This window comes from Drosophila subpulchrella, chromosome 2L, assembly GCF_014743375.2.
Source record: "Drosophila subpulchrella strain 33 F10 #4 breed RU33 chromosome 2L, RU_Dsub_v1.1 Primary Assembly, whole genome shotgun sequence".
NCBI lineage: Eukaryota > Metazoa > Arthropoda > Insecta > Diptera > Drosophilidae > Drosophila > Drosophila subpulchrella.
The window spans coordinates 4,387,526-4,411,555 of record NC_050610.1 but is presented as its reverse complement, the minus strand read 5'-3'; the positions used below and the strand labels follow the sequence as shown (position 1 = coordinate 4,411,555).

Below are 24,030 nucleotides of genomic sequence, written 5' to 3'. Positions count from 1 at the left end.
GGTCTCACCAAAAACTGCGGAGGGTGACGCGGCTAAGCTAGCGAGGACACCCTACAATTTGCATATTTCTTCCACAGCCGAACGGTCTTATTGATTCAGCAACACTGGGTCGCCAATTTGTAGACGCTTCGTTTCCCGCCAGTTTTTGCAAGTAAGCTGAATGAAGATCAAAGTTTTTAGGAAGTCATATTAAAGTCTAATTTGTTCCGCCCCAGATGCCATCATCCACCAATTGCGACGACATTCAAGTTGCCAAGAAAATGAAGTTCGAAGACAAGTGTGTGCTGAAATTCGCAAAGCTTACCGAAAATGCTTTGGAGCCGGTAAGAGGATCGGCCAAGGCGGCGGGAGTTGACCTGCGCAGCGCCTATGACCTGGTTGTTCCTGCCCGAGGAAAGGCCATCGTGAAGACCGATCTGCAGGTACACGTTCCCGAGGGCTCCTACGGACGGGTGGCCCCGCGATCCGGTCTGGCCGTCAAGAACTTCATCGACGTGGGTGCCGGCGTGGTGGACGAGGACTACCGCGGCAACCTTGGCGTCGTCCTGTTCAATCACTCGGACGTGGAGTTCGAGGTGAAGCGCGGCGACCGCATTGCCCAGTTCATTTGCGAACGCATCTTCTATCCGGAACTGCAGTTGGTGGACAAGCTGGAGGACACTGAGCGCGGCGAGGGAGGATTTGGTTCCACGGGCGTCAAGGATCTGCCGGCGGCCAAGGCCCAGAATGGCAACGGGCATAAGGCAGCCGAACCGGAGGAGGCTGCTCCAGCTCCCATCGCCACGTAGAGGAGAAACTATCGTAATATTAAGCACATCGTATTTATGGGCCAAAGTTTCCTAGGCCCTTCATGTTCCTAACCCAAGGAAAGAGGAAAAAAGTTGAATAATGTGTATTTATTTGTCTATTAAAGGCTGCCAGTCTACCAATGAAAATTAAAGGTTTTCTGTGTTTTATATTGTCATCAGGGCGCCGGAAAGATTAGCCTCTATTGATACGGTATTTCAAGGTCACCGTAACTGGGTGAAGAAGACTGCCGACAAAAGCGGTCGGGCAACAAAGAGAGACAGATATTCGGAGATTTTCCTCTCTTTGTCTTATAATCTGCCTGGACTCTGCGCTCGCAAATTTCGACCGTTCCGTTATGTTTTTTTTGCGTCCCTCCCTTATGTTCAGCTAGCGACTAACATCTCAGCGTAAACATTTTTGGAGGAGCAGCGACATGAGAATGCCCTAATATTTTAGAAGCGGTATTGTATTACAAAACAAGGAAGAACGATATAGCCGGGTATCTCGACTATCAGATACCCGTTACTCAGCTTAAGGGACTAAAGGGAACTGGAGATACGCAAGCAGCAAAGCAAGATTGATATGCGCCACCTATTCGCGATATGGTTATGTGGACGGTAGACAGATTTAAGCGTTATGCGCGTTAGAGTGGGCGTGGCAAACATTTATTTGGGTACTGAAATGTATGTAATATTGGAAATATTCTGAATTTCATAAGTGACAAGTGACAAGTGACAGTGAAAGGAACAATTAAAATCACGAGTGATTACCAAGTCTTCTTCTCATCCCTTTACTTGTTTCCTTTTGTTTTATCTTCGCTTTTGGCGCGTATAAAACATTATTCGTTTTTTATTGAATACAATAACGGTCCTAAAATATTATGGCATTCACATGTCGCTGCTCCACAAAAATTTTTCCGCCGAGATATTAGGCACAAAAGGAAAAAAAAAACTGGAGCCTGACATGTCAGAACTGAAGGGTGGCTTTTGGAGGACCGCTGATCCTCTGGCGACGCAAGCTTCGCCGGCTATCTTATTGGATGAGCACCCAAATTCATTGCCTACTTTTGCTTGCATTATGTAATCATATTCTACACTTCGCTTCTACACGTTTGCTACATTTCCACGTGCCAAAAAATCTCTGTCAGCCAAGACTCAAGCCAGATTTTAACTTTTGAAAAGATAATTAATTTTTTAATTTTTCACATCATTGTAGATCTAGGAGTCTGAGATGCTCCCGCACGCCACGCTATCGAGACAGAACGCCCTCACGCTCAGGATCCCTTTGCAAAGTTATTTACAAGTTAGTGGACCAACCAACAATTAATCTAAGTTAGATGATAAAATTAGAGGTGGGCTTACAAAAACTGCTTGTATGTGTATAAAAAATTACGTTGCCTAAAGGCACCTTTGCAAACACCCAAACAAGTGGGCTTGGCATCTTCAGCTTTTTCGTAAAAATCGTAATCAATTAATACCAAACAAAATATTAAAAATGATCCAATAGGAAAAAGAAGGGGTCGAAAGGGGTAAACAAATATGTTTATATGCTCCATATTATATGCGCTAACAAGAAAATGTTGCATCTTAATTGATGTTGGAAAAAATAATTTTATAATGAAATTATAGACATACATAGTTCCAAACACAGCTAGTGGTGGTTAAGGTTTATTTATTAAGGGTTAAGGTTGTTAGTAGTGGTAAACACTTGTGATAGGAATAAGAAATATTTTCTTTAAGGCATTAAAATTACTTACTAAAAATTGGAAGTATATGTAGATACCGCCAAAATTCATACAAAATATTCCCTAAAAACGTTTCTTAGTTTGGAACTAAATCATTTAAAAATTTGTACTGTCCCGTTAATTAAAGTAACATCTGAAACAATGATCGTTGGTTTTCCATGCATCAGATAACATATGGGCATTTCCAGGGGTCGCGAACGTACGTTCGTACGCAATTAGTGCAAATAAAAAATAGAAAAAAAATCTTTTCAGAATTTTTTTTTTCCTTTTTAAAGAATTTTGTTAGCTTTTAGCTTAGTGTAAATGATGGGATTTATTGAGCTATCACTTTCATAATATTGGCAAAAAACATGCGGTCGCGAACGTACACAAAATGGAAGTCGACTTTGGCTTAATCTAGTAAAATGCAAATATCTGCGAATTGGGACGGAATATTCTAAAGAAATAACTTTACTTTTAAAATGGATTCATGTAGCTTTCATTCGAGTCTGTTCCCAAGGAAATATCTCCATTTGTTTTTATTTTATTGAATTAAGTACCGGTCGCGAACGTACGGGTCGCGAACGTACGATTTTTCCATGTTGATTTATTAACAGTTAATTGATCCTTTTTTGCCCCCCTTGGATTTTTATCTTCTTATTAGATTGCAATAAAGAGATTTGGTAGAAAAAGTTCAAACAAATCATATGTTTTCCTTGCGAAATAATTAATCATAAAAATGCCTTTAAAAGTAGCTTAAAATGAAAAAAAGTGAATTTTTTCAGCTTTCGGGGAAATTTCTTCAAAAAATCAAATGAAATATGCTTTGGTTCCACTGTGTTAAGAAAATATGGTGAAAATACGCAAAAAATTCGATGATTTTGAAGATTTTCTTGTTTTGGGCCTGGTTGACCATTTTCCGGATTTGCCCATATGTGGAATATCTAAACTTAAAACCGTAATTAAAGTAAGATACTTTTAAATGGAAAACCATATACGCCCAGTGCTATTCGTTTATTTTTGTATAAGTGAGCATATTCAACAGTACTATTTTGAAAACGTTTATCAGCTTAAAACTAAATCATATAAGAATTTGTACTGTCCTCTTGATTAAAGTAACATCTCAGCTTTGATGATTGATTTTCTTTGCTTCAAAAAATGTTTGGAGAATTCAAACCTAAAACCGTAATTACTTTTAAATGTAAAGCTTTGTATAAATGAGCACATTCAACAGTACAATTTCGAAAACTTATTTTGCCTATCTTAACCTTAAGGAATATGTTTATAGACACCTACATATGTATGTTGGTATATTTAAGTAGCCATGAAGAGGCGATAGGTTAGACCTGATGTTAATTATATTCTCGTAAACAGAAGTGCGGAATCACTTACCTGCAACAGGTATTATACCAGCCAACCTGTCGGATCTGAATTAAAGGAGTTGGCTGCACAGAAGTGAAGCAATTATGTTTCTGAGGAAAAGCAGAGCGGGTCGAGCGACTGGGCTTTATGGACTTTATGGGCTTTTTAGAGGCTAGGGATACTTGAACCGGACGGGCGCAGTGAGTTATGACCGAGTAATGAGAGCCAAGAAGCGCCGATGGCCCACAATATCAGCTCGCGTGTCTCAAGTGCATTGCTGCACAATTTACGCGGCCGATTTTAATAAATTCAATGACTCCAATTTGTAATTAGACGCTGGAGGTGCGCTGCGTGCTTTTAATTGTTTTGCAGCCATCCTTGGTTGCCTTTTGGCGCAACGGTTCCGCTTGACCCGCGACGCATCGAGCGGTCCGGAGGTCAGCCGCGTGCCCATAACGCCCCAGAAATCCGTTCCCGACGCCAAGGCAGTTGCAATATGCAACTTGCCTCTTGCCTCTTGCCACTTGCCACTTGCCACTTCCCACTGCCACTGCCGATTCAGCGAGACTAGTTTTTGTTTGTATGATAACTGGTATAATTTATTTGCTTCAGCTTGTGAAAAATAGCTATAGTTCATTAAATGTATATAATAAATCAAGTTCATTTTCATTCCTATTTCGTAGAAATATGCTTCTGCTTCTTTAAGTTCATTGCATACCGCCTAGGTGTTAGAAAATGTTTTTGTGTCTCTCTAAATGTCTTACAACTAATTAAATAAACAATATGTACAATGGAGCTAAAAAATACGTTTTCTATTTGCTTGTTTCTTGTTGTTTTCATTTGTGTATGGTGTGTGTGTGTTTCAAGTCTTGGAGCTCTTAAAAGGATGCATAGTTCTTAAAGTTGAATTTTGAATTCCTTTGTGCAATGGCCGCGGAAAATGTAAACATAAATTAATAAAATCTGAACAAAGCATTGGGGGTTCAACAATTCTGCCGTATCGTAGGATATATAAAAATAAATAGCCTTTTACTTCGATTTGCAAAACAATAAAATTGAATTTTTAAGTTTGCTTCACATTTCGCGGAATTCTATTAAATATATATTTACTGACTAGCAGTTAAAAACGAAAAAAGTCATAGAAATAAATAAAATCAATGCAAATTGCGCTTTGCACTTAAGTACGTAAACGAAAACTCTCTCATTAAATTGACTAATAAATTGATTAATGTTATACAAATATGATTTGTGTATGTGCAAATGGAAGACTTTGCGATTATTGTTGTTGTCACTTAAAGTTTACAACTTTAGCTAGCCATTAAATTACATAATTATTGTTTAATTTATACAATAGGTATTGTCTCCAATCCGATTTGCTTGTGTGTTTGTGTGTGTGTGATATTTTTGTTTTTTGAAAGCTCATTTGGTACAGCAAGTTTGCAGTTGAAATGCAATTCATTTAGCATAAATATTTATGGGGTCCGCTGATAACTAGCTGGCGTCGTGCAGTCCGCTGCACGGCAACACTGGCAGCAACATGTTGCTGTTGGGCGAACTGGATGTTGCTGGTGGACCGGCAATATCGCTGCCCTGATTGCTGTTGCTGTTGCTGCTGCTGCTGCTGCCGTTGCTGCCGCCATTAAAGATCTCCGATTTGATGCTGCAACTAGTTGCGGCTGCTCCTGCTGCTGTTGCCGCTGCTGCTGCTGCTGCCGCTGCTGCTGGTGTTGCTGCTGCTCCTGGTGCTGCCCCACCCGTTTGCAGTGCCAGCATTTGTTGCGCCTGCGCAACGCATGCAACACACGGGCACGGCCCGCCCAATTTCTTCGCCAATATGGAGCGCAGCTTGAGAGCCGGCCCCAGCTTCATGCCCAGCGAGTTGACCAAGTGGTCTTCGGTTAAGAGCGGTAGGCCAGTGCCATCGATGGACTGATCACGAAACGACTGCAATGAGAAGAGAGCCAAAGAGAGAATTAGTGGGGTGTCTTTGAAAGAGTCTGTGGATTTATGGCCACCGTGACCACTTGCACAGTGCTTTGTAGTGTGAAAATAAATGATTAAAAATATAATCATGTTGTTTTTAAATTTAAATTTAAATAACCAGTTTCGCCCACTTATGTATGTTTAAAAATAATACATTATTGTACCTATACATTTCTCTTAAAAATATTTGCAGAACGTTAATAAATTTCAAGTATTAATATAAATATTGATTATACTTAAGGTGGCGAATAGGACTTGTTTATTTATCGTAAAATTTTTTTTTTTAATTCCTTGTAGCACATTTTCATACTACCGATGTATCGTTTATATTTTTTAATTTCAGTCAAATTATGAAAACCCCTTAATATGATCTTATTTATCAGAAATAAATGAGTACCAAATACCAACACGCTCTATGGCGCTGTTTGATTGATAAACCTATCTACCCATTTTTATGTGTGAGCATTTTTCATTCTCTTGGCCCACCGTGCCCGTGCCACCATCCAGAACTCGTAGGCGCAGGGCATCCTGTATTTTTCTTTATTCAGCATTCTGTTCTGTGTGTGTGTGTCCGTGTACTTGTGATTAATGCGCGGCTTTTAAAATTGTTAATGAAAAACGATTTTAGCCAAAGCTGCCTGACTTGGCTGCCACTGCCGGTGCAGTAGCATTTTCATATTTGCAACGCACGATCGATTGAAAGTGGGCAGAGAGTGGGCACCCCATTTCCCTGCTCCTCCTCCTCCTCCTCCTCATCCTTCGAGCTGATCTCCACTGCCACGCCCCCTGCTGCTGCCGCTGATGCTGCCACAAACTCCCCTTTGGGCAAAACGAAGCTCGCGCCACATGAGATTTCTATTATAGATTGGCCCTGATTGAATTCCACGTAGCTCTCTTCAACGGGGGCCAACCTGTTTCCGCGGCAGCTGCTGATGTTGCTGCTGCTGATGTTGCTGCTGCACCGCTGCAACTTGGACTAACAACTGCCACTGTTTTCTGCTCCCCAGCAAATCCCCCTTTTTTTTTTGCTGTTGCATTTGCTGTGGCCCCGCTTTGGACACGCCTTTATCGGGCTGCCCCTTTTTATGGGCGAGAGAAGAGCCATGGAGGCAGTCAAATCGATTCGATTCCGGGCGGCGGCGGTCATCTCTATATATAAGGGAGGGTCGGCCAGCCCGGGCAGCTCAGCGTTGCAGCGATGTGGCGGATGCGGATACGGCTACTCACTGGCTACCTGGTCCTGCTGGCCCTCGGCCATCTGCCGGAGCACGGCGCACTGGGCCAGAAGTACTACATGAACTTTGCCTTCAACAATAATAATCCGGACGCAGAGGGCGGAGCCGGAGCCGGAGCCGGAGGGGCTGCCGCTGGTGGTGGTGCCGCTGGCGGAGGATCCCATGAAGGATCGACCGATGCGGATGGCAGCGGTTCGACGGATGCCCCTGGCGATAAACATGCCTCGGGTGAAGCCCATACCTCTGAACCTCATCACTCTGGCGATGACTCCAGTGGGGATGAGAAACATACAACAACTGATGCATCTGAAAGTCATTCGAAAGAAGATTCCAAGAGCGGGAGCCATGAAGCCGACACCGGAAAGGATGATGACAACGACGATAGCGACAGCAAGGACGCCAAGGATCGGCGCACGAAGGTGGAGGAGAACGAGCGCAACGGTGGGGACAAGCGCAACGATCACAGCCACCACAGTAGCTACGAGATCAGCATCGACGACAGTTTCGGCGGGCGGTACGTGCGATCCATATACGAGAGCAGCGAGAGCCACGGACACTCCGGCAGCAATGCGGGCTCTAACCAGCGGGACAGCAAGGCTCGCGAAAGCAGCCAGGAGAAGTCCCAGGACGCGGCCCAGGACGCCAACGAACGGGCTCCCCTCGCCACTGGCACCGTGGCCGATGCGCCGGAAACTGGAGCTCTAGATGCCAAGCAGGATGACTACGAGGAAATGTAACACCACCGGGAGATCTGAGTGTAAGAGATCCTGGACGTGGGCCACCCCTATCTAGTCTAACCATTTCTTTGTTCCTTTTCTCCGACAGTAAGATTCGCTCGAGGGACTTTGGGAAGACGCAGCCACTTCAATTGATTTTATCATTAAAATGACAATAAAATTTAAACACTAATAATGTTTTACTTAATGGGTTAAGGGTTAAAGGGTGGATAAAAATAAAAAACTATACTAAAGGCAGAACAAGTTGTAAGAAGACTAAAGGAAGAAAGCAGTTAAAAAACAATTAAAGCTCTTAAATAAATTTCCTTCTGTTTAAATACTTTTTAAATAAAATCTATTACAAAAGTTCGAGCAAATAAAAATATTTTTTTACTTCATTTTTAAAACCTTTAGATTCGCTTTTAAATGTTTTGTTATATTGGTCAGAAGTTCAAGACCCTAGGGGAAAGACATCTCTGATCGTAAGAGCATGACTTTTATTTAACTTCTGAAAGAATGATCTACTCAAATTTAAATATATAGTTAAATATGTTATTTAATTTATTGATTCTTGTTACTTTATTCATTTGTTCATTTTTATTTCCGCTTTAGAATACTACTTTAACCCAATTTATCGTGTTTTTAATTGAATTTAAATTAAGCCCAATTATATATATTTTACTTATGATTTTATTTTAAAAATCGAAATTTACTTTGAGAGTTGTTTTGATATTATAAGTGGAAACCTTCTTCAATTTCTGTTTTAAACGTGAGCTGTATCATCAATTAGAGGCTGCACCTCTATAAGCACATCGAATCTTAGGGAAATTGATTTCCACCACCTCTAAAATCATACTCAATTGGAAATACTTAATTAGATTGGTCGCAAGCCAATATAGCGAGGGTATATAGGGAACCCAGCTACCATATACGGACCTCCACTCTGGTTCCGGTGAAGCTGAAGGGCGTAGCTATGCTGATATTCTGCCTGTGGACAACTCTTCCATGGATTGTCCTGGGCCAGACGTACTACATGAGCTTTATTTTCAACAACTATGGGCCCTCTAGAATAAGTGCGCCTCAACTTGGATTCAACGGCTCTTCAAATCCTCAAATGGAGGGTGGTAATATAAGGGTCAGCTCGGAAGAGCGTCCACGTGAGCAAGAAACTCTGGAGGTCAGTTCGTTGGAGCACTCAAGGGAGTCCAAGCAAAGGCCAAGCCGCAAAAAATACAAGAATGAGGAAACTCTGGAGTTGAGTTCAGAAGACCATTCGCGGGACACTCATCATAACTCAAAACCAGCTGAAGAAAACATGGACTCTAGCGATTCGGATGAGAAGTTAATTTGGTCCACAACCGCAAGGATAAAGCCTACGACTTCAAAGAGAAAAACAAAGGGGTCAACAAATGAAACTCCAGAAGTGCCCACTGAAATTACCACGGAGCTGAATAAGGTCACTTCAAGTGATAAAGAGAAAACGGAAGACCTATCGCCCCCTCAACCCCCTGAAGAAATCACAGAAGACCCAGGGGCACTCATCACAGACTTATCGGAATTCGAATCAACTGTCAGTACGTCCTCCACAGATCAACAGGAGCGACCGGATAGCGGTCCCACCCGACCTACCAGTCCATCAAGGACTTGGGGGGAGATTGTAACACCACATCCCCCCGAATTCTTTGATTATCCAGAGGCCACGTGTCGCGAGGACATGGATCTGCACGAGGTGTTCGGCATTAGACTCGAACGAGATCGAGGCTTGCCCACCAAGGTATTGTGCGACTTCAAAAACAGCTGGGGCGGTCCTTGGCTACTGATGACGCGCATAGAGCTCCCAGTGCGCATACACCTGCGCCACTGGTACTTCGGCTACGTAACTCCGGACTACAAGGACATTAACATCAACTTCCTGGCCCTGGCCCACATCATGAACTCCATGCGCACTGCCATGCTGATCCTCGGGCAGGACAAGGACAACAAACTGGTTTATAATCTCTACGACGACGTGGTCATCTCGGCCTTCAATGATCTGTTCATGATGCGCAAGGCCGAGTTGGTGGAGGCTAACACCACGGAATTGCTTTTCGTGTCCGTGGGCAAGGTGATGAGTTCCTACGCGGGGCGGAATCGATCGTGCCCTTTACAGGTCCTCGGCAGCTGGTGGGGTCATCACGTGGTTCAACAAATGTACCAGGGATTTTTCTGGTAAGCATACGATTCCTTTCTTTGTGATTACTTAGAGTCCGAACAGCATTTCTCTTTTTTTTCCAGTGTCTTTCCCAAGGATCGGAACATCTCAATGCCCGGCTATGTGGCAATATTTATCAAGCCCAGCGTATTTACGGTAAACCACACAGCCTTCTACAACAAGCCCATATCCACGCGACGACCCTGGAACACCAGCTTAAATACGAAGGTACTGAATAATACTGCCAGAAGTTCGACGCTTTATAAGAATAACCAAAAAATAGAGTGGGAACGAAACAAAGTGGCTGTCAACAAGGAGCTGGTGCGTCGGGCGAGGATCTTCGAGACCATCGATCGGTTGAGAATGGAGGAGGCAAGGCGCTACCGCATGAGGTAGCATTAAAAGGGGGTCTAGATTTAGGGTCACATACTTGGGCTGGGACTTCTCCATTACTCAAGAGAGAGAATAATTTAAGCTGAATAGCGTTTAAATACTAAATCACTCATTAGTTTAAGCTAATAAATACGAATAGAGGTTGTGTTTGATTTTTGTTTTTTCATTTTAAAACAATGTTGTAAATGCATTTACAACTTAAAGGTAAATATTACTATTCCTACAGTATGATATGATGGTTTTTCTGGAATATTTATTTTAAATTTATTATTCTAACAGCCTTTATTCTTTATTTTATTCTAGTAATTCTATTCTAGTAATCTAATTATAAGTTGTGGACAATTAACTTTTTTATTGTTCTCAAATTCTTCGATTAGATAAGGTTTAAATAACTATCTTTATCCCTTTCCCACAATGCGACGGTCGAAAGGTAAAGAGAAAATCTAAACGAGCTAAAAACTAAGCAAAGACCAAGTTCTAACCGGAAATTGGTGGCTTTTACTCCTATGGCCAGCTCTTAGGCTCTGTCATAATTTTACTCGGACAACGCAGAACGAAAAAAAATATAGAGGGGTACTGTGAGGGGCAGAGGCTTTGATTTGGGTGGCTCTGTGGTTATGGTTATGGTCAGCCAAGTGCATTCTAAATTCTGTGCCAATAATTGACAGAGCCAACAATAGCAACAACAAGTTGGCATTAACTAGAGCCCAGGAAATGGCCAGCCAGCAAGAAAAAGAGCACAACCTGGCCATAACAATACGGGCCAAAAACAGATTTGAATTGTGGGTCTCTCAGGCTCGGCTCTTGACTTTGAACTCCTATTCCAAAGGCAACAAAAAAAAGAGGAAAAGACCGGGGCCGAGGCCATCTGGAGATCCATACACGCAATGTAATTGGACTCCAGGTCTCGGGTCTCTCTGTTCAGTTGAAGGCAATTTAAGACAACACAGGCCAGGAGGAAAATGTGTGGAAAATATGGAAATATGCAAATCATTTGGCTGCATCAAACAAAAGACTTTGTTAGCGTTAGAAGACCTAATTTAGTTTGATATTTTCACTAGAACATCTGACGTTAATATTAAAGAAATGCAAACAGATTGTCGTTTGAAATTTTCGGGGTTTTGATGACTTTCACAGCTCATATTTCTTGAACAAACACAAAAGGCACACTCTATTTGATTGAATATATACATAATTCAAGGAATTTGCAAAAATTCGACATGAAATAAATGCGTTCCAACGGCAGACACGTGAGATACGGATCTTAGAGCTCCACCCAAACCCAAACACAAGCCCAATCCCAAATCGAAATCAATCTAATTAAACTTTATAGTTCAAGTTTTTTTTGCCCGACTGGGATTTCTGTCTCGGCAAGACAGAAACGTGGTGACCTGACTTGACCATGGACAGATGGTTAAATATCAATGAATGTTCAAGATCAATTTGCATACGTAACCGAAAGATTCGTCAAAAGTTCGCTTCTTTTTGATTCCGAACCCGAGCCCGGGTTAAGCCAAAGAACTCGTAAATATTTTCTTGCTTTATACGGCTTCAGCTTAGCCTCAGCATTTCCTGCTTTAATAGAGCTATAAAGTTTAAGCCCAATAAAGTTATTTTGTTGCGCAATATTTACATAGAACTCAAGTGGGTTTCAATCATAAAATAGGCACTTAAAATTGGTTCTTGTTTTCGTCAAAACTTACAGATGGATAAGAAGAGATATCCAATACAAGAAGGGTTAGGGCAAGACTATCGGAATCCTATGATGATAAAAATTGCTGTGAATTTGGGGATTGTTAAGATTTATGAGGGGGTCAGAGACAATAAAGGTAGGTACTTTTAAATAATTAAAATTCTCTTTTAAAACTGTATTCCAGTCACGCACCCATCTCTAATATGCATATAAATGGATCCAAATTGAATGGACGAGCATCTGGGGATAATCTCCGACTCTGGAATTTTTTTGCAAAATAAATTAATAGCAGGGTCAGCGTATGGCGCGTCAAATGTGAAACGTGCCAGGTCCTCATCCGCGGCCTTCTTCTTCTCACTTCAGCTCGACCAAAGGTAAACCCTGTTTGGGACCCCAAAAACTCGAATACAAACCCCAATCTTTTTGCCCAAAAGACACATCACACTAATAAGCAGCTACAAAAGTGCTTCTGGCTGCTTCTGGTCACCCAGAGTGGACGATCCTCCCCACCCTTTCCCGTCAAATACATTTTAATTTGAAGAGCCGACTGTGCAACGAAAAATGAATTCTACCGGGTTGAAAGGGGCCTCTCCCCCCTCCCTCTATCTCTCTCTACTCCAGCCCAATTGTATTTCTGGGGCTCAATTTAGTTGTACGGATTTTGACCTGCTTAACCCTAAAGCCAGCCAAACAACCAGCCACCAAAGTGGTGGGGCCGCCGGAGAAAGATCGCCCGGGATGAGGGATGGGGTATGGGTATAAGCTATAAGGTACAAGGCACGAGGGGAAGACAAGAAGCGAAGACAACAATTTGAATTCTAAATTGAACAGCTTTTTGTGCTACCTATGCCCGGGAGCTCGCCCAGCCGCCAGTTGAGTGGAGCGCTGATCGCAGAACGTGGGCCGACCTGCTGCCAACTTGCAGAGGTTGAAGCTGTTGTTTCTTTGGCTTTAGCTTTGGAGCTGGGACTGCGGCTGAGGCTGAAACTGAGGCTGAGGCTGAGCCACCGTCAATTGCGCCCAACTACCTACTCATTGTAATTCTTCATGTCTGGCCACGTCCCGGCCGGGCCAAGAGCAAAAGCGAACCGAAAGAGCTGGCCAAGACTGAGCCAGAGACGGCGACCTGATTGCCGGCAGTGGCAAGTACCCAGTTCCAGTTGCCCATCAGCAACCTTTGGCTCGGTTCGCTCGTATCGGTGGCTGCCCACCTAAAACAAAAAAGTGACACTGCAGAAAGGTGTGCTAGACTTGAAGTTACCCAATGGGAATAGTATATCTTGAATATTTTACTCTAAATTAAATTAGAGGAATAAGAGTTTTAAGATCTCAAATTGGATTAAAACATTTGTTTACCTTTTTATATAATTTAATATTATAATACTTCAAGCACCACCTAAGATAATAGTTCTATTAACATTTAGGATCACTTATCTCCCAATGTGGGTGATTAGACAACTTAAAGAATTATCATATACATTTTATAAAGCCTGATATAAGGCCCTTGAGCTTAAACTCAATTCAGTTTTTAATTTTATTCTAATAACTCAACTAGCAGCGTACCTACAAATTTGGGAATATTTTATATATTTTAAAATCTAAAAGAAATAGGTTTCCACAATTTTTAACCGATCCCCGATTTAGGACATACCCAAAATCTTGCCAGCTCAAAGGGGTATCGAAAAGTTGACTTGTTGGCTTCGCCACCGCGGCTACACTTCACTTGTGTCTTTGGCTTTGATTTTGGTACCGAGTATTTAATGATATTTCTTTTTTTTTATTCAGCCCAGCAACCCAACAATTACGCTTAATGCCAAACATCCTCTGCCGTCCAACTGTTTGGCTGTCCCAGCTCCGAGTTCCCCGGTTCCCCGGCTCCAAGATCCCAGTTCCAAGCTCCAAGCTCCCAAATGCGGTGGCTGCGGTTTGATCTTGTTACGCATTCGAGGCTCTCTTTTTCTCTGCCTCTTGGAGCGACGACTACTAGGTGGCCCGGCCTTTAGATTGTATTCTGGAATCTGTATTCTGGCATCTGGATCTGCAATCTGAGGTAGCATTTGATTGGCATGTAGAGCAGAACAGCCTCGACTAGCTACTAGCTATCTGTCTTGCCGGATACCTGGTCATCGGAGATTGGCGAAGGGCAGTAGTAGCTGAACTCTCGCTGCACTTTCCACCGAAAGTGTTGGAAATTGCCATTCTAGGCCGGCCTCTGATTGATTTGCTCACTAACTATCCATCTTCGATCAAAGAGAACTGTATTCTATATCAATCATCGTTCTGTTTCAACAACAGCGATTCAAAATTGCCCTCTTATTATTTAAATAATTTAATAAATTATTGAACACTCGCCCTGGGGCCGAGTAATGAAGTCGGGCTCTGGCTCTCGACTTAGACAGCTGTAATAAATAAGTTTTATTTTTATTTCACAGCTACTGCCGCTGGCGGGAACAAGACGACGCGACTGGGACAGTGGGCGAGTTGTGCAAATTGCTGATAAATACATGGATAAGAGAAGGAACGGAGTGGGGGTATTGTAAGTCTAATCTTTTGGGGCATTGAAATTAATATAACCCAAACTTGTATACAAATAAAAGAGAAAAAACAAAATGAAAAATGGTTTTTTTATAAATAAGTCTGTCAATAAAAATAAAAAGAGATTAATCCAGATACTGCAGTATTTATTTTTCTAAATAAAATATTGATCAGAATATATGTACAATGTATATGCATTGGGATAAAGAACTTCCGTAAAGATATACCATTAATTAATTTAAATTGTAATGTTCTTAAATTAAAGGTATATCTACAATTATTTAAAAAAATAATTTTAAAAAATTACAAATTTGTTTTTTTTTGGTCTCTGGCATTATCTTGGTTCGTAAAAAGTTATAACATATTCCGGTAATTTGTCTTTATTATCTTTATCATTATGGTTCGCTCTTGCCCACTGTGCACAATGGGGCCAGCTCAGATATTACATCTTAAGGTCAAAATATTAGCAAATTTTATGTGACCCGCTCACCGAATGAAGCCGCTAGGGAAACACAAAAAAAGAAGGCCAGCCAATCCAATCCACTCCAAGAGGGCACTTGGTCGGAGGAGGAGGATTTGGATGGGAATGGGGGGACCTGCACCGGCTGAGGAGCTGGGGCTGCTGTTAATTTCGCTGCAGAGAGCGGTAGGCACATAATCAGTTTATTTTGTTGCTTTGCTTTCCTTGGCAGCAGTAGGAGCAGGAGCCGAAGCCCAAGAAGAAGAAAAAGTGCCCCGGGTTACACGCCAAAGATACAATTTTAGATTATATGGCCAACTGCGCGCATGCGCATAATAATAATGCATGCAACAAGACGAAGACGACGACGACGACGATGGCGACGAGTAGCCAATTGCAGGCAAGGCTCAGCCTCAGCCCAACTCCGCTTAAGACCAAAAGCCGGGTCGTCTTTGGGCCTCCGCTTTGCCTTGGCTCTGGCTTCCTGTAGGGGCACAAAAAAGGCGTGCAAGTGGGTATAATCATCATCAGCTTTGATAACACACCACGAGCGACGTTGGCTGCAACGACCTGCCTGGGTCCGAGGTTTTGAAGACCCGGGACCCAGACCCTAGACCCCAGACCCCAGACCTCAGACCCGGCATGATCTGCTGCTTGGCATTTGACTTTCGGGCCGACTTCTCTTCTTATTTTTCGCTCTTTGGAATTTTTTTTTTCATTGGTCTGGGTGCTTCCAGTCATGCGCTGACTTCAACTGCGAGTCCGAGTCTTGACTTTGGTTCCGAGGTCCCTGGGGTCTCAATGGGGGCTGCTGCCTGACTTTGCCGCTGCCTGCTGACTGTCAGTTAAATGGCAGCTCTGTTGCCGTGGCCACCTTATAACCTCCGCCTGGTGCACATTTCATCTAACCTCTGCTCCAGTCCGGCGGGCACAGTGGGACAAGGTGGCACAAAAAATGGGAGGACTTTAATGATCCCATTCTAGTATTTTTTTTTAATTACCCTTTTTAATTAAATAGTCATTAAGATATTGTGAAAATATGTAACTAAGTTCAAGATAATGAAGGTTGTGTAAGTTCCTATAGGCCTAATTTCCAATTATCACGTAGTACTCTTTCAATAAAAACATATAGATTGCTGATCACAAAGGAATAAAAATTCCAATTGAGAAACTTATTTAAACAGAAGATACATTTTCATATTTATAAAATATTAAATACCAATGGGTAGCTTTAGCAAAATACTAATTTCGACCAAATGATCTATTCATAGAATAGCTTCAAGAGTAAAGAGCCTGTCTAAAATACAACAAATAAATCCAATTATTCTGTAGTAACTTACTTAAGAAAAAAGCATACATTTGTGCCCTACTGTGCTGCATAATGCTAGAATGAGAAAGATGGAGAGCCTTGCAGGTCTCCCCTCGATTGCGATCATTTGCTTTCGTGCTGTGATTTCTGCCCCAAACCCTCGAGAGAACCGAACTTTTCCTTCAATATAGGTGATTGTTTGGGGGATCCTGTTCGCTTTGGTTCGGTTCGGTTCATTCTAACTGCCACAGCAGGTCGGTTTCGCCGGCTCCAAGGCCCAGCAGCAACATCATCAAACAGACGACATCATTATCGTGCAACATTATCAAAAAAGAGGGAAAAAACGGCAAACGCGAGGCAAGAAATTGCTTGTCTTTTGGCCAATTTTTTTTCGTTCGTACTTTTCGTAGGCGACCGAAAAGTGGAAGCCACAAAAAAAAAAGAAAAGCTTCGACCAATATATTGAAATATGGCGGTAAGCGGGCAATTTAAATGTGGCCCCCGCAACGCTTCCACCCGCCGCTGCACGGAATGTGGTTTTAAGTAATTCATGGATTAATGGTAGCATATTGGTCTTGTGGCAAGGTGGAGGAGCAGGAGGCGCAGGAGGAGCTGGGAGATCTGGGGGAGGAGGAGTAGTTGCCGCTGTCTCTTGAGTGAATGGTCGTGTCTGAGGCCGAGACTAAAACTGCTGTCTGTCTGTCTGTCTGTCCCACTGTCTGCGGGGCCTTGGCCGTGGTAAGAGTAGGAGTTGCATGTTTAGCACGTGCCTTCGGTTCCTCTTGTTGCACACTCAAATGTTGTTGTTGTTGCTCGTGTGCGGTAGTTGCTGCCGTTATTGTTGCAGTTGCAGTTGCTGTTGCTGTTGCTGTTGCCGTTGCTGATAATGCGTTGACCGCCAACGCCGCAAACTAGATTGTTACGTTTATAATCATTAGGCAAGTCGGTGATTTGTTTTCCTTTTCCTACATTTTTTTGTAGCATTGATTCTTTGGGCTATGAAAGTTGTTGATTGTTACCGCAAAAGCACCGTTAATATGAGGTTGCTTTTCTGGTCGAAATGAACTTCAGGCTACTTTTTGGTAGCAACAAAGTAGGGGGTTGCTCTAGTTATACTCATATCTTATAAGTAATGAAAGTTGTTTGTTGTTTCAAAAATGACAAAAAGCTTTGGTATATCTTTTCATATCTCAATGAACATTACTTTTCCTGGGAAATGACTTCAACAGAAGTCATTCATAATCTAGGCAATCCCCGTATTTCTTAACTCAGCTTTACAAATTAAATCCCAATCAAATCCCCTTCAGTTACATCACAACTTGGCCTCCTCAATCGAAATTTTCTTTCACATCTCTGTCATTCGGCTTAACCGAAAATTAATTTCAATTTTTGTGTTTTTGGCGCATAACGCCTCGTCATACTTCCTGTAGCAAGAAGAAAAACCCCAACTCACCGGCCACATAACACTTTTAGCCGCCGCACTCACACACTCAATGAGAAACCAACAAATTGCATTTTAATGCAACTTTCCAAATCAATTTTCGAAAACCAAACAGAGAGCGGGGCGCATTTCCCTTTAAAGAGTCGAGGCAAATAGTAGGGGAAATTCGAAAGATATGGCCAGAGGGATGTGGCGGGCACCCGGGTCGGAGTTAGCCACAAGAGTGCCTGGCCAAAAGGCCAATATAAAAATAAATAAAACTTAAGTCAGCCATGTGACAGTTATGGATGAGAAGGCTGCACTCCAACTGGGTACTGGGTACTGGGGACCGGGGACCCGGACCCAACTCCAAAGTCGAGGAGATCCGGACTTGGGGCCCCGGCCTGAGCCAAAGTAACGAGTTGACTGTGCGATAAAAAATCTAACTTTAATACGAATTAAGATAAACAAATAATGAGAAAGGGAAGGGAGCGGTATGCACATGGGCTTTGGATCTAATCGAATGTTTGTGGATGGCAATGGAGACCTCCAGGCCCAAGCTCAAGTGACAAGTGCGAGCCTAGCCGGGGCTTTTGACATTTGCTGAATATGAGACTGCGACGAAGACGATGATGATGATGATGACTACGTGGATTCGCAGTCGTTGTTTATGTTTACTCGAACGATGAAACCTTATGCCTAATAATAGGGTCGACTTTGAAATGCATACGAAACGGGGTAGAGGGATACGAGGTACGGGTACTACAGTACTGGAGACATATACATAGTTCGCCTCGCTTTTTGTCGGGGGCGTTAGCCATGGTGCAAAATGTAGAGCTGCGGAGTTGATCTCCATGTTGCCGATGCTTGACATTTATGTGAACCCAGGCAACAATAACACGTTGGTGTACCTACGACAGAACGACACGAAACAAACCTAACCAAACCAAACCGAACCGAACCAGAGCCGGAGCCGGAGATCCAAGAGATCCCAGCGATCGTCGTGGGCAAGCTGGCAAAGTCAACTCGTTCGAGTCATGAATCTTATGACGCCTACGTGTACTTTTGGCATTTGGCATGTCAAATACAATAAGTACTAGTGCCAGTGCCAGAGATCAGAGCCACAGACCAAGATGGAGCTGGAGACCCGCCAAATGCGGAGCCTGCGATGACTCTTCGGGTTCAAGACTCTCGCGACTGCGTTGGCCGCTGCTGCGTTGACTTCTTTCTGACAGCTTCGGTTTGGGCCCCGAACTCGTTTTGGGCCAAAAAGGGGGAACATTCCTGGTCTGTCATTAACCGACAGAAACTAATTCGCTCCAAATAAGTTCAAGGCGGAATGCTGATAGATTGACAAGGCAAATGGGTTCAGAGATGTTTGCCTGGGCTCTTGCTACAATTTGCGAATTCGTCATCTGGCGATTCTTTTGAATTTAGATGGAGATGTCGGTAATGGCTTGATTGTGAACTTTAATAGGTTTAAGGGGTTAAAGTTGTACACCCAAGCCAGTGTACCGCAATTAAGTATTGTTATCTTTGGATTTGGAAAATACCCATTAGTCAAGTTTATTGATGGGGAGGCAGACTCAAATGTTTGTAGAAAATAGAATCCCAGTTTGCAAATACAAAGTGTTTGATTAAACTAATGTTTGACCAAACAATCTTAAAAAAAAATTGTAATTACCAAAGAATAGATTGGTTTTTGCAGTTCCAGATACAATAGATGAATAGCTTTTGACCAAACGATAAAAACAGTCTGAGAGTCAGAAAGTCTGAGACAAAAGTTTTTAAAAATGCTTTGGGATACATTAGACCATAACTTGAGTACACAAAGCTTTTTGTTTACACCAACGGATTCCCATGCCTTGCCATCTCCACCGGTGATCTGACCATCTTCTATCGATCAAATTTCTAACCTCCTCTCGAGTTGCCTCGCATTCCAGAGATCCAACCCACCTGCTACCTGAGTGCACTTAATCAGCGAATAATTCATGACAAACTGGGGACCGGGCGAAGGCGAAAAGGGGAGTGGCCCCCTCCCGTAGCTCGTGTCGCTGATCACGCATAGAAATTATTATTGTGCTTTAATATAGCCATAAATCTGAACATTTAAAATGCAGAAAATATCGCATCCTGCTGCGTTTGCCAAACCAGAATGCCGGGAATCGCAAAGCTGGGGTTGGGTCCAACTTATGACTTCATCTGCATTTTTATGGCGAATGCCCTGGCGATAATAAACCCTGGCAGGGATCGAGCCACCCATGCGTGCTCCTAGAAAAGGGGGCTGGGTGAGGAGGAGGAGGAGGAATCTGAGGCACTGAGGCAATATCAATAACACTTGCAACTCTGTCCGTGGCCGTACGACTGCAACATGATGCGACAACGTTGTTGTCGTCGTCGGACAATGTCACTGAACCAGTTCTCAATGTCTTCATATAGATTTCCACGGCCTGCGAGAGTCAACCTCTGCACTAAATATTTACAACCTCCACAATATCTCAACGACCGACAACGACGACAAAAAAAAAAACGGCTGAAAAGGCTTTAAAACTAAAAAAAAAAAACAGTAACAGAAACGAGGCTGGTCTTTTCTATCGCCTGGCCTGGCGGAACAAGTTCATGCAACTGCAGCAGCCCCAGCACCACAAAAGGTGTTCAGGCGACCAAGACCGAGCCCAAGACCAAAAGCAAGATCCAACTACCAACGATCAGCGACCAACGACCAGCGACCAGCGGCCAGTGTCGTTGTGGCCATAAATTCAATTGAATATTACGCCAATTGCCTTTTTGTCTATCGCGAGCCTCGTCGGGGAGGAGTCAGCATGTCGGCCTGGCCTCCAAACTGGTTCCATCATCATCAGTTTGCCAGATATGTTTTTTAAGCAGATTTAGTTCATCTTTGAATGCACGCTAAGCCGCTTTCGGCGTGCTAATTAGACGACTTCAAGGCCCCATCTGTTCCCCGGGATAATATGCATCAAAATGTGTCAACACCTAGAGCTCCGAGTCCTGCCATCTCGTCCGGCTTAATTGTTAGCTCTCTTCTTGCGATCGAACTGAACTGAACCGAACCGAACCGAACCGAGAGCCCAGGCCATGTTTTCACTCCATTAACGCGTTGTGAAGTCGATGGTGGTGGAGTGGAGTGGAGCGGGGAGTGGATTGGAGTGCAGATCCTGGACTGGGTCTGGTAATGATGCCTGACGTTGACCGATCGTCGACCGCAAAAGCCAGCCAGCCAGCCAGCCAGCCAGCCAGCCAGCCAAAGTCAAAGCCAAAAGCCAGGGGAAAAGCCAGATCCAGAGCAAGAGTCGGCCCAGGCTGACCGACCGATCAAAAGTCGTTCAACTTGCCGGAACTGGTCGTAAAGATCACCTGGCAGCCACCATTCCAAGCGAGCGCTGCCTATGTGGAGCATTTTCATCGCTCGGACTTGGCCAACGCAACTCGTACCTGGGATCTGGAGTGCAAGTTAAGGCTGAATCCCGCGCGGCACAATATTAATGGCCGCCAGAGAGTTCAGCCCGGCCACGGTGAGTTCAAATCCCAAAACATAGTTAATCTTCGCTGTCTGACATTCGTTCGGTTTTCGGCAGGAAGTCCCCAGCCACAGCACAGAATCAGCAGAAATAAATGATCTTTGGGCTAAATGAACTTTGACTCCTGCGATGGGGTTAAGGAATGCTAAGCCCCTTGATCACAAAAGCTCTCCAAAGCATTCAATTTTATATTGATTATAATATAATATATAAAGTTAAACTGTATATTTCTCCCAGAATGTATCTAAATAAATTAGTTTCATTATATAATATTTATATTTTAAAATGCAGTGAGAACATCTCCTCAATGCGGGAGTCCAAATTCCAGTCCAACCCAATGCTAAGTTTTCTTTCTAAGGTCCGGTTTATTTACCCCTGCCAACTGGGCCATAAAACTCAATTAGTTGCAGCGGAAAAGCTCCTTTCTCCATCGAATCTCTTTGCTTAATCAACTACAAACGGGCTAAAAGGGAGAATGTTATGTTATGTTTGGTTGGTTGGTTGGCCTACCTGAACATATTCGGCGCATATATCAATTCCGCCCACAAAGCCGCACACATCGTCCACCGACCAGGAGTTAACCTCCTCGCTCTGCGCCTGACACCGTCGTCGGGCCTTGCCAACTCCTGTTCCGGCTCCTGATCCCGATCCCGGTCCCGAACTCTCTCCTCCCGCTCCCGTTCCCCCGCCCGATTCCATGCCCGTGCCTGTGTCCGCGTTGGCGTTACCAGAATTGATATCGTCGTGCTGCTCCAGCGGCAACGGTGGCGGGGATGGTGTGGACGTGGATGTGGATGAGCCCGTGGTCGCTGTTGTTGCCGTCGTTGCGGTGGAGCTGGCACGACGCTCGGCCTTAAAACGCTTGGCGGCCGGCGGCTGGGAGCTCAAATCCAATGGCGCCGCCGACGCAATCGAGGAGCCACCACCGATGGGCGCCACCGTCGAGGAATCGTTGGTGGAACGTGGACTAGACTGCCGCGAAGCGTGATGTTGCTGCCGTTGATGTTGCTGCTGCTGCTGTTGCTGTTGCTGCTGCTGCTGCAGCTGGGCCGAGTAGATCAGAGCGGGTGTAACAAATTGGGCAGCCTGATGCAGTGCGGCATTCAGAGTGGAACTGGAACGTGGCGTGCCCGCCGCACTCGCACTCGGCGACGATGCATTCGAACCGGAGCGCTGCTGCTTGGTGCGCAGAATCTCCTGGATTTCGGCATCTTTGACAGCACGCGCCTGGGGAGAATGTGGTGGAGAAATGGAACAAAGAAAGAGAAGGGGTTAAACTTTATAAAAATAACGAAGGAGAAATATTACTACACAGAGAGAATTATTTAAGTACATGGTTCTTGAATTAAGAACATTCGTTCTTAAAAACTGTCTAAGTACATTTTGGTATCGATGTTCTCAATATTAGAAACTTAATAAAAATAACGAAGGATAAATATTACTACACAGAGAGAATTATACAAGCACATTGTTATTAAATTGAGAACATTCGTTCTTAAAAACCGTCTAAGTACATTTTGGTATCAATGTTCCAATATTAGAACGAAATGGTAAGATGAAAAATGTAAAAATGGAGTTTATTTAACAACTTTTTGATAAGTATACACTACTAGACTAATAGTTTATTTGTTCAGATATATAATGCAAATACCGCCAATTCAACTTGATTGGAGCAACATAAGGACATTTTCAAATTAAAAAATGTGGTTTTATTTTTAAGAACATTTTCAACTCAGATGAAAACTTCTGAACTTTCTCTTTGTATGATTAACGAAGCTTAGAATTAGGAATTCTACTGGATTTTATTACAGCAATAGGTCATTAAATATTAATATTATTGCAAATATTATTACGATTCTATTAATCCCAATAATATGTCTTAATTTAACTACTTCAACTTTAAAAGATGATATGATGCGATGCGATATGATATAACTAAATTTATTATTATTACTTTCAACGTATTGGACAGTTATCAAATTAGGTTAACAAGTATTTTAGATAATTAACTAAGTTAATAAAAGATAATTAAAGATAATAATTTAAGTTCTCTCATTTGTTACAATGTATGTGCCTAACCAAGGCCCCAATTTGAGGATGAGCCACCGTCAATGAATTTTGGGTGGTCTTTTAGCTTTACTATTTTTTAGTACTCACCAGCGTCAGTAGCGCCTGGGTGCTGCTCATGTCTATCAGCGGCGGAAAAATGCCGGACGAGAAGGGCAGAAAGTTGGTCATAAACGGCGAGACACTCGCTGCTGCCACCACGGCGGCCATTTGGCTCTTGGCCTGCTCAGTGGGCGAGGGGGCGGCGGGCGGTGGGCCCAGCTGCGAGAGGGACGAACCACCGCCAGTGACCGAGGCACCACCCACACCTGCTCCACCGGCCCCACTCACTTTGGTCTCCTTGGGCAGGCTGACGGCAGCCGCATTCGCAGCTGAGATGGCCGATGGTGAGAGCTTCTTGGCAGTGGCGGTGGTGCAACTGTTGCTGGTGGTGCCGCTGGCGGACTTGAGGGAGGTGCCTGGGTTGCCAGAGGTTGCGGCACCAGCTGCTCCTCCGCCTCCTCCTCCTCCTCCTCCAGTGGCTGTTGTCGCCGAAGTGCTGCCACTGTTGCTGCTGTCGTAGTAGGAATTGCGACGTGTTGCATTGTTGCTGCACGGAGGAAAAATATTATACAA

General features: G+C 43.5%; 4 protein-coding genes across 8 annotated transcripts in view; 3 read left to right on the top strand and 1 right to left on the bottom strand.

The window, feature by feature from the left end:
• Positions 1–3: 3 nt before the first annotated feature.
• LOC119548619 (deoxyuridine 5'-triphosphate nucleotidohydrolase) lies at positions 4–940 on the top strand. Its single transcript, XM_037855988.1, has 2 exons — positions 4–151; positions 216–940. The coding sequence occupies exon 2, from the start codon at positions 216–218 to the stop codon at positions 786–788; it is 573 nt and encodes a 190-aa protein (XP_037711916.1). The 5' UTR covers positions 4–151; the 3' UTR covers positions 789–940.
• Positions 941–4,445: 3,505 nt separating this feature from the next.
• The window catches only part of LOC119548614 (homeobox protein 5), a 63,635-nt gene continuing 44,050 nt past the window's right edge, over positions 4,446–24,030 (bottom strand). For 4 of the 5 annotated variants that reach the window (XM_037855981.1, XM_037855983.1, XM_037855980.1 and 1 more), the window contains exons 5-7: positions 23,506–24,004; positions 21,859–22,575; positions 4,446–5,818 (exon numbers count right to left, since the gene is read on the bottom strand). In XM_037855981.1, coding sequence (XP_037711909.1) covers positions 5,366–5,818; positions 21,859–22,575; positions 23,506–24,004 — 1,669 coding nt within the window. In that variant the 3' untranslated portion in view covers positions 4,446–5,365. Of the gene's footprint in view, positions 5,819–21,657; positions 21,812–21,858; positions 22,576–23,505; positions 24,005–24,030 lie in introns of those variants that run through there. The other variant, XM_037855984.1, reaches the window with a different exon arrangement.
• Positions 7,051–8,001, top strand: LOC119548618 (accessory gland protein Acp32CD). Its single transcript, XM_037855987.1, has 2 exons — positions 7,051–7,849; positions 7,918–8,001. The coding sequence occupies exon 1, from the start codon at positions 7,056–7,058 to the stop codon at positions 7,827–7,829; it is 774 nt and encodes a 257-aa protein (XP_037711915.1). The 5' UTR covers positions 7,051–7,055; the 3' UTR covers positions 7,830–7,849; positions 7,918–8,001.
• Positions 8,777–10,395, top strand: LOC119548615. The gene is made up of 2 exons (XM_037855985.1): positions 8,777–10,016; positions 10,083–10,395. The coding sequence occupies exons 1-2, from the start codon at positions 8,782–8,784 to the stop codon at positions 10,393–10,395; spliced, it is 1,548 nt and encodes a 515-aa protein (XP_037711913.1). The 5' UTR covers positions 8,777–8,781.